The 9,429-nt window shown below is 45.5% G+C and overlaps 1 protein-coding gene across 9 annotated transcripts in view; it reads right to left on the reverse strand.

The window, feature by feature from the left end:
• The window catches only part of LOC115093628 (sodium channel protein type 2 subunit alpha-like), a 523,144-nt gene extending 515,083 nt beyond the window's left edge, over positions 1 to 8,061 (reverse strand). For all 9 annotated transcript variants that reach the window (XM_029605666.1, XM_029605660.1, XM_029605661.1 and 6 more), the window contains exons 1-2: positions 7,795 to 8,061; positions 88 to 206 (exon numbers count right to left, since the gene is read on the reverse strand). In XM_029605666.1, the coding sequence (XP_029461526.1) occupies positions 88 to 206; positions 7,795 to 8,061 (386 nt within the window). The remainder of the gene's footprint in view (positions 1 to 87; positions 207 to 7,794) is intronic.
• Positions 8,062 to 9,429: the final 1,368 nt, after the last annotated feature.

Genomic DNA, 9,429 nt, shown 5'->3' on the forward strand with positions numbered 1-9,429 from the left:
AATTTACAACAGAATGACAACAGAACAATTTTACAAGAAAAAGCAATATTTTTGTTTTTATTTAAACCAACCACTTAAAAAGGATATGAATGTACCAAAATCTTGATAGCTATTTTTCTAAGAGGATTGAAAGGAGTTAAAATGTACAAGGCAGATGTGGCACTGAAGCGGAAAATTGCCTTCCCTCTATTCAATACTATAAACGTCTGCAATATAAAAGAGACAATTTAAAATATAAACTATAACACGGAATGATTTTTACCTGTCACACTATTTTCCATCTCATTAAAACATGACTGCCAGATATTTATTGTGGCTAAAATTTGCATTGAGTACATCAGTATAGCAAGTAACTTTCAACTTCTGCAGGTAAAACTGTTTTATGCACATTATAAACAGGATAAAATGGCCTTTTACACACGTGCTCTCCCTCTATATGGGTAAACTTATGTGTAGTATGTCATGTCCGCATGTAAGCTTACCTAGAATAAGTGGAGACATTCCTGGGGGCGAACTGGGAAAGGGGTTTGAATTTATATTCATATTTTAGAAAATTCAAACATCTGTGGGTATATTTTCTGGAAAAATCTGTGCATTTGTTTTGGTAGGTGTAACTTGAATGGGCAGTTTTGGTGGGATCATTTTCAAAGCAGACATATGAGTATAAGTTTGTTTTGAAAACTGGCTTAATGCAAACATGTTTTTGCTGACTTTCTTATGCAGGCTGTTTGAAAATTACCTTCTTTAACATAATATGACTAAAAGTAAAAAAAAAAAAAAAAAAGTCGTTTTGCAAACATACTAAACATTCAACTACATTACCTGTTTACCGGGCCAGTCCAGGGACTCAATGGCAGTATTGTGCATTGCATACAGAGATCCTGGCTTTCATTCTAGGGTCAGGTTTTTCACTCCCTAGGCCAACTGATGGCTCAGGGTGCTGCAAAGGTAGCATTCAAAGCCTCTTTGTGAGAAAGTTCCAGTCAGTGCATAATAGCAACACTTAGGGACGGATTTTAAAAGGGTTACGCGCATAACCCTTAAAAAAGCCCCTGCGAGCACCGAGCCTATTTTGCATAGGCTCGGCGGCGCACGCAAGCCCCAGGACGCGCATATGTCCCGGGGCTTGCAAAAAGGGGCAGGGTGTGGGCAGTCCGGGGTGGGGCGGGGGCGGGCTGGGGCCTGAGCCTCCAGGCACAGCGGCCATTTGCCGCTGTGCCCAGGATCGCGGGCCGGCCATTGGCCGGCACGCGTAAGTTACGCCTGTCGGGAGGCAGGCGTAACTTCTTCAACAAAGGTAAGGGGGGGTTCTAGGTAGGGCTGGGAGGCGGGTTAGGTAGGGGAAGGGAGGGGAAGGTGTGGGGGGGGGGGGGGCGGAAGGAAAGTTCCCTCCGAGGCCCCTCCGATTTCGGAGCAGCCTCGGAGGGAATGGAGGCAGGCTGCGCGGCTCGGCTTGCGCAAGTTGCACAATTGTGCACCCCCTTGCAAGCGCTGACCCTGGATTTTATAACATGTGCACGGCTGCGCCCGCATGTTATAAATTCGGGCGTAGATTTGTTCGCGCCGGGTTGCGCGAACAAATCTGCGCCCGCACGCAGGCTTTAAAATCTGCCCCATAATGCCTGGATTTAAATGCCCACCATTGACAGACCCAGGAAGGAGTCGAGATGCATGGCCACCAGGTGAGGACTGTCACAAACATGATTGAGGTAGGTGAGTTGGGAAGGATATAAAATAAGGGGAAAAACATCCCCAGTTAGCTGTGAAAGTAAGCTTGAGAATCAGATCCCAGCCATGGCTCCAACTGAGCTGAAGGCTCAAAAAACAGAAGGAAACTGCCAAGCCCTTCCGAAAAATATCATTAACATAGTGTCATGCAAAATAGACATGTGATTCGGCTGAACCTTTTGGTTTGGCCTTTGTTATCAGCCCGCTGCAGGAAACTTCATTTTCCCGCGGTTCACACCGATTTTTTTTCAGCCACCCCCGGCACACTAATCCCGAAAAATGAATTTTCCCGAAATTTCGGGAAAATCCGCTTCGTTTTCGGGGTGGCCGAATTAGGACGCATGCACATCCCTAATGCAAAATAATACTTGTTCCATTTTGTTTAGCCAGTACTCTTGCAAATAGTACTTCAGATTAAAAACAGATTAAAAACAGATTAAAAACAGATTAAAAACAGATTAAAAACTGAAGTCAACATTATCTGGTTTGACATTCTTGCACTGGACAGTCAGTTTAAGGACTGCTATATGGGAGACATAGGCTCTCTCTCGCTGAATCTGGCCTTGCTCATTGGGCAGGACAGAGTTGACAATACTGAGGAGGAAGTTTTCATAAACACCACGGAAAGGGAGTTTCAGTCATTGCAGAATAATGACAGCTAGTGGCTAGATGCAAGAGGAATGTATACTAGGTACTAGAAGTAGTCATAACAAGGCTAATGACTGCTGGTGCAATTGCTAAACTAAATTGGGGGTACAAAGATATAAAATGGAGGGGGAGAAGGGACATTTTGCATGAAGGATCATGGCTACATTGTCCAACAAAGATTGGTTCCAACTGAGCTGGAAGCCCAAAGCCCATTTCTGCACTCCAGGAACAGAACAGGAATGCCTATATATCCTTCAAGACCATAAAAACATAAGAACATGCCACACTGGGTCAGACCAAGGGTCCATCAAGCCCAGCATCCTGTTTCCAACAGTGGCCAATCCTGGCCTAAGAACCTGGCAAGTACCCAAAAAACTAAGTCTATTCCATGATACTGTTGCTAGTAATAGCAGTGGTAAAAAAATAAAAAGCAGTAGTAGAAGTCTTAAGTCATTTTTACAATTCACTTGCTACTTTTTTATTGAGTAATCTATTAGCTACTTTTAACTCTGAGCACGAGAGCTCCTTTTTAATATAATCTTACAGCCAAGAAATAATGACTCAAGTAAAGTAAAATGAACAGAGGGACTGCTATAAAGAATTATATACGTTACCCTGAAATGGACAGTATGTAGGAGAGTAAACACATGCAATATATTTACGGATCTTCACTTTCAATTTTTGTTTTTATTTTGCATGGGAATTCCAATGTTATAAAAAAAAGGTCAGTGGAAAAAATGACTTTGATATAACACACAGGAGAAAAAGCAGTGGAAAAGTGTTATGAATCCTGCCCGCGGGTGTTCCCCGCGAGCAGGCACCTCACCTCTGCTGCTGCTTTCACCATCGCGGCACGGAGCCGCCGACATTTCTCGCGGCCGGTGCCGCAGTCAGCCCTGCTTCTTCGGCATGGCAGGAGCCGCGGACTTCGGCCTGCCTCCTTGGCACGGCGGGCCTGCCACCATGCCTATTCGCGGCTGGAGCCGCCGCCGCCGTCCCGGTCATCTTCACAGCTGGAGGCCGCAATCCCCGAGCTTGCCTGGTGGCCGGAGCTGCCCTTGGGGCCTCCTGCAGCGGCAGGAGCCGCTGCCGACGTCGGGGCCTGCTCCTCGGCCCAACCCTGCCTCTGCTACGTTGACGTCGGTGCAGGGCCGCTGTCCACGGTCCTGCACAGCTCCCTGTTCCTGTCCCTAGGCACGCGGCCATGCCTCTCTTCAAGATTTAAAGGGCCCACGGCCGGATATGCCCTGGGTCCCACCTTAAGACTGTTTCCTGTGCCAGCCCTCTATAAGGGCTGCTCCTGCATTCTATCTTTGCCTTGTATCGGAGTTACTTCACTCCTGGAAGACCCTATCTTCCAGCGCTCCGTCAGGTCCTTCTTGTTCTTCGTTGGAGCTCCATGTCTCGTCAGTTCTTGTTCCATGTCTTCGTTTCCTGAGGTCCTTGTCCAGGTCTTTGATGTCTTGATGTTCCTAACGTCCTCCGTCTCTGCTCTCCGGATGTTCCTGAAGTTCTGATGTCCTCGATGGCTAGAGGTCCTTGACGTTCTGATCTTCCTGATGTCTGTTCCTGCAATGTTCCAGCTCTCTGAGTCCTCCAGGTGGCCTCTCCGAGGGTAAATCCGTTCCATCCGGTTCCTGTTTCCGGTCACTGAAGCCCCTGCCAGCTGGATTCCGTTCCTGAGCCTGCCCCACTCCTGCATGGTCCATGACCTGCCTCCTTAGGCTGAGTAGGGTGCGTAGAGGACAGGGTGGTCCGTGACCAGCCCATTGGGTCCGCCCTGAGTAGTGGGCTGTGTAGGGCACCCTGAGGAACAGTGCTCACCTGTCTCGTCTAAGTATTCCTTTTCGTCTCATCTGGATTTCCCAAGGTCCGTAAGAGTCATCCTTGCCCCAGACATTTCTCTTGCCTGGAGACCTCATCTTCACTAGTTTCAGATGACTTCTATAACCGGAGCTTCCATCTTCCAAGCTTCAGCTCGTGTCCGCCCTTGTCTCGTGTCCGGCCTGCTGCTCCATGCCGATCCTATGCGGCAGGTCCGAAAGGGCTGGGAACGGTCGGAGGACTGTTTAATTACCAACATCTTCTTGTTGGCTCCGGGAGCATGCAGGCCGGCAGAGGGTAAGACCTTGTCTCCGCCATGCTGGGACATGCCGCCAACCCTCGGTTCGGTCCTAGATTTGCCTGGGGTCGGGCCGAGGCCCAAAGGCACACGAAAACCCGAACATAACAAAAAGTCATGTTTCCCAATTTCCTTTTTGTTCTAATATTGAAATTCCCAGGCAAAATAAAATAAAAACTGAAAATGAAGGTCCCTAAGTATATTTTATTTCATAGTGAAATCAAAATCAACCCTCAACAATATCACTAGTTACTCACAATTTCAGTGATATTCTTGAGATATGAGATGGGCCAAGCACCACTGACTGCAGCCAGCAGGAACTTTGTACTGTGCACAGCAGGACTGATGTCACATACTCTCAGTTCCCGCATCAGCTCTGCCTCCTCCTGCTACGGGTTTCTTATTTTAATAGGGAGGAGGAAGCAGGGCTTCTGCAGGGGATTATGAGCGTGTGAGTTCATAGTCCTGCGCACAGTACAAAGTTCATGCTGGCTGCAATCAGCAGTACTTGGCTCTGCTGCGGTGGTGGTGTGGCTGTCTTGGATGAAAAAATGGTGGTGGCAGCAACTGTAGTGAACAAAATGAGCAATGGTACCCAGGGTGGTGATAGAGCTAGGGGCAACAGACAAAACAATGGCAGCATAGAGGTAGGCACAAATGCAAGTACAGGGCTGCATACTGGTTTGTGAACAAGTCACAAGTATTGACCATGAAAATGGTGTCCAAAAGAGAGGCTTCTAGAAAAATAAAAAGTCATGGGATAGGTGGCGATGTCCTTTCGTGGATTACAAATTGGCTAAAAGACAGGAAACAGAGAGTAGGATTAAATGGACAATTTTCTCAGTGGAAGGGAGTGGGCAATGGAGTGCCTTAGGGATCTGTATTGGGACCCTTACTTTACAATATATTTATAAATGATCTGGAAAGAAATACAACGAGTGAGATAATCAGATTTGCAGATGATACAAAATTGTTCAGAGTAGTTAAATCACAAGCAGATTGTGATAAATTGCAGGAAGACCTTGTGAGGCTGGAAAATTGGGCATCAAAATGGCAGATGAAATATAATGTGGACAAGTGCAAGGTGATGCATATAGGGAAAAATAACCCATGCTATAGTTTCACAATGTTAGGTTCCATATTAGGTGCTACTACCCAAGAAAGAGATCTAGGCGTCATAGTGGATAACACATTGAAATCGTCGGTTCAGTGTGCTGCAGCAGTCAAAAAAGCAAACAGAATGTTGGGTATTATTAGAAAGGGAATGGTGAATAAAACAGAAAATGTCATAATGCCTCTGTATCGCTCCATGGTGAGACCGCACCTTGAATACTGTGTACAATTCTGGTCGCCGCATCTCAAAAAAGATATAATTGCGATGGAGAAGGTACAGAGAAGGGTGACCAAAATGATAAAGGGAATGGAACTGCTCCCCTATGAGGAAAGACTAAAGAGGTTAGGAGTTATCAGCTTGGAGAAGAGACGGCTGAGGGGGGATATAATAGAGGTGTTTAAAATCATGAGAGGTCTAGAACGGGTAGATGTGAATCAGTTTTTCACTCTTTCGGATAATAAAAAAGATTAGGGGGCACTCCATGAAGTTAGCATGGGGCACTTTTAAAACTAATCGGAGAAAGTTCTTTTTCACTCAACGCACAATTAAACTCTGGAATTTGTTGCCATAGTATGTGGTTAGTGCAGTTAGTATAGCTGTGTTTAAAAAAGGATTGGATAAGTTCTTGGAGGAGAAGTCCATTACCTGCTATTAATTAAGTTGACTTAGATAATAACCACCGCTATTACTAGCAACGGTAACATGGAATAAACTTAGTTTTTGGGTACTTGCCAGGTTCTTATGGCCTGGATTGGCCACTGTTGGAAACAGGATGCTGGGCTTGATGGATCCTTGGTCTGACCCAGTATGGCATGTTCTTATGTTCTTAGGAAGGATAAGTTTGAAAGGCATATACATTGGTGCTTTTACCCACAGAAAAAAAATGGTTATAAAATTTTCCACCTGATATGCCATATGATGATTTCCTGTATCAGCATGAGTTTACTAGGATTGAGCGGATGGATTTCCAAAGATGCACACACTTCTGGATTTTCAAAATTATGTATGGAAATTTCCATGAACATTGCCTGTTCATAAATTTGCAAGTATAGGGGTAGATTTTAAGACATGTGTGCGTGCACGTCCATATGCACGCGCTACCCGGCACGCACACATGGACACTCAATTTTATAACATGCGCACAGGTGCACTCGTTATAAAATTGGGGGTTAGTGCGCGCAAGGGGGTGCACATTAGTGCACCCCCTTGCGCGCACTAACCCCCAATTTTAGTGCGCGTACCGACACCCGCAGCCTTCCCCCGTTCCCTCCCAGGCCGCTCCAATTTAGAATCAGCCTGGGAGGGAACTTCCTTACCTCCTAATCCATCCTTCCTACCCTTTCCCCTAACCTTCCCGCCCCCTAGCCTTAACCTAGGCCCCCCCAAACTTTTTTGTTACTTCTTGTGCCTGCCGGCACCCTGCCGGCACGTGATCCCCCGGCACAGCAGCAAATGGCCACTGTGCCGGGGGCCTCTAGTCCCGCCCCACTTCCGGACCACCTCACCCCTCCCCGCCCCTTTCTCAAAGCTCCGGGACTTACACATGTCCCGGGGCTTTACGTGCGTGGTCGGGCCTTTTAAAATAGGCCTGGCGCGTAAGGCCTCCTACTCGCGTAAATCTTTTAAAATCCGGGCCATAATTTTGTGCAGTTAGTTTTGGTGGGATAATTTTCAAAGTGAAGATGAGCGCATATGTTCACTTTGAAGATCTGTGTAACTTATGCATGTATTTACCGTCATTTTTATGCAAAGTTTTACAAAATGACCCCTTAAATATAAACATTACCAACTTTCTAGTTATTTAGTCAAAAGAAACAAACCAAACAATATTTAAAACTATTTTGAAAGTACAAAACCCTCAATTACCAATTCATTCAAAGAAACACTGGTATTAGTGTTGCCACAGAGGCTCTGCTCTGTGGCAACTCTATATTCAAAACAAGTAACTGGCAAAATATTTTTCAAATATTTTGGATTCTGTTCTGTAATGTTTCTTAAATCATTTTCAGATAACGAAAAGAGCTGAAATGAAGATGAGTAAAAATCACCCAAACCAAATTACAATTCCAACACTGCATCGATGTATAAAAAAAATTCTCTCTGAAATCAAGAACATTTTAAATCTGGTAGCATGATACATTCTGTTTGCAGTATCCTACTAACAAAATAAATGAACACTCACTTTCTGATTACTATAATATGGGTCCAGGTCCTCCAAAGGCTCTGAAACCATTCCTGGAGGAATGTCACCATATATAAATGGCAGTGATTTTCCAGCTTCCAAGTCACTGTTCGGCTTTGGGCCATTTTCATCATCCTCTGCTCTGCTGTCTTGTTTGGGCTTCTTATCTTTTTCCTCTGCAATACGCTTCTCAATAGCTTCAAGAGATTCTCTAGTAAAGTAGTGGAAGCTGTGAGGTCCTGGTGGTACAAGCTGTGGCAGTGCCATCTTTTCATCCTGCACCTTTTAATTAATGTTTAACCTCTTGCATAATAAAATACTGCAAAAAAGAGAAAAGCACAAATATTAAAAATCAAACATCTTAAGTTACATTGATGTCATTTTTCTAACCAAAATATCAATTAGATACTTTTACAACGATACACATGATTTATTATCATTATAAGATCTCAAAATAAGAAAAGCACATGGAAACGCATTATTTATTTATTTATTTATACAAACTTCTACTCTGCTGATTCACAAATCTCAGCGGAGTACAAAAAAACATACACAATAAAATCATACAAACAATAACATTAAGCAGTACTAGCAATTAAGGAGCAAATATTAATACATTTAGTCTGGAGATTACTTCTTTCATGATATGTTGTCATTTTAGAGGTGCATGGTTATAAACTAGTTTAAATGAGACCCCTTCCCAGGTAATAATGGAGATTTCTAATAGTTCATTTAATTACCAAACACTCTTCCTTAAATGTGGCATACCTGTTCTCTCTGGAGTACAACTTTCTATTCTGGAAGGGGCCTAGATGTTCTATGTCTTCCACCTCTTGGGATAATACTGCTCTCAACCCCATCTGAGAGACATCTTTCTGGAGGATGAATTTTTAGGAGAAATCTGTACCTCTCAGGACTACTGCTTTGCAAAGAATCTTCTTAACTCTTTTGAAGCCCTTCTGGCTAACTGGGGACCACAGGTGTCCTCTTTATCATGAGATATGTCAATGGTGCCATGAAAGTGGAGAAGTATATGATAAACCAACTAGCCAGCAAAGTCTAAGAAGGACCTTCATCCTTGAAGTTTCACACATTGTTTTTCAGAGCCAAAAGCATCATTGCTCATACATAGGCTAACACCTATAAGATGAATTTTAAAAGCCCGGTGCATGCATTGATCAGGGGATGTGTGAAGAAGTCAGGCTCGTACACACCGACTATATTTAAAAAGCACCCAGATACATGTGTAAATGCCTTAGGGGCGGATTTTCAGAGCCCTGCTCGCGTAAATCCGCCCAAAACCGGGCGGATTTACGCGAGCAGGGCCCTGCGCGCCGGGAAGCCTATTTTACATAGGCCACCCGGCGCGCGCAGAGCCCCGGGACTCGCGGAAGTCCCGGGGTTCTCGGGGGGGGGCGTGTCGGGGGGCGGGCCCAGTCGTCGCGGCGTTCCGGGGGCGTGTCGGCAGCGTTTTGGGGGCGGGTACGGGTGCGTGGCTATGGCCCGGGGGCGTGGCCGCGCCCTCCGTACCCGCCCCCAGGTCGCGGCCCGGCGCGCAGCAGGCCCGCTGGCGCGCGGGGATTTATGTCTCCCTCCGGGAGGCGTAAATCCCCCGACAAAGGTAAGGGGGGGGTG

The sequence above is a fragment of the Rhinatrema bivittatum genome, chromosome 6, assembly GCF_901001135.1.
Source record: "Rhinatrema bivittatum chromosome 6, aRhiBiv1.1, whole genome shotgun sequence".
Lineage (NCBI taxonomy): Eukaryota > Metazoa > Chordata > Amphibia > Gymnophiona > Rhinatrematidae > Rhinatrema > Rhinatrema bivittatum.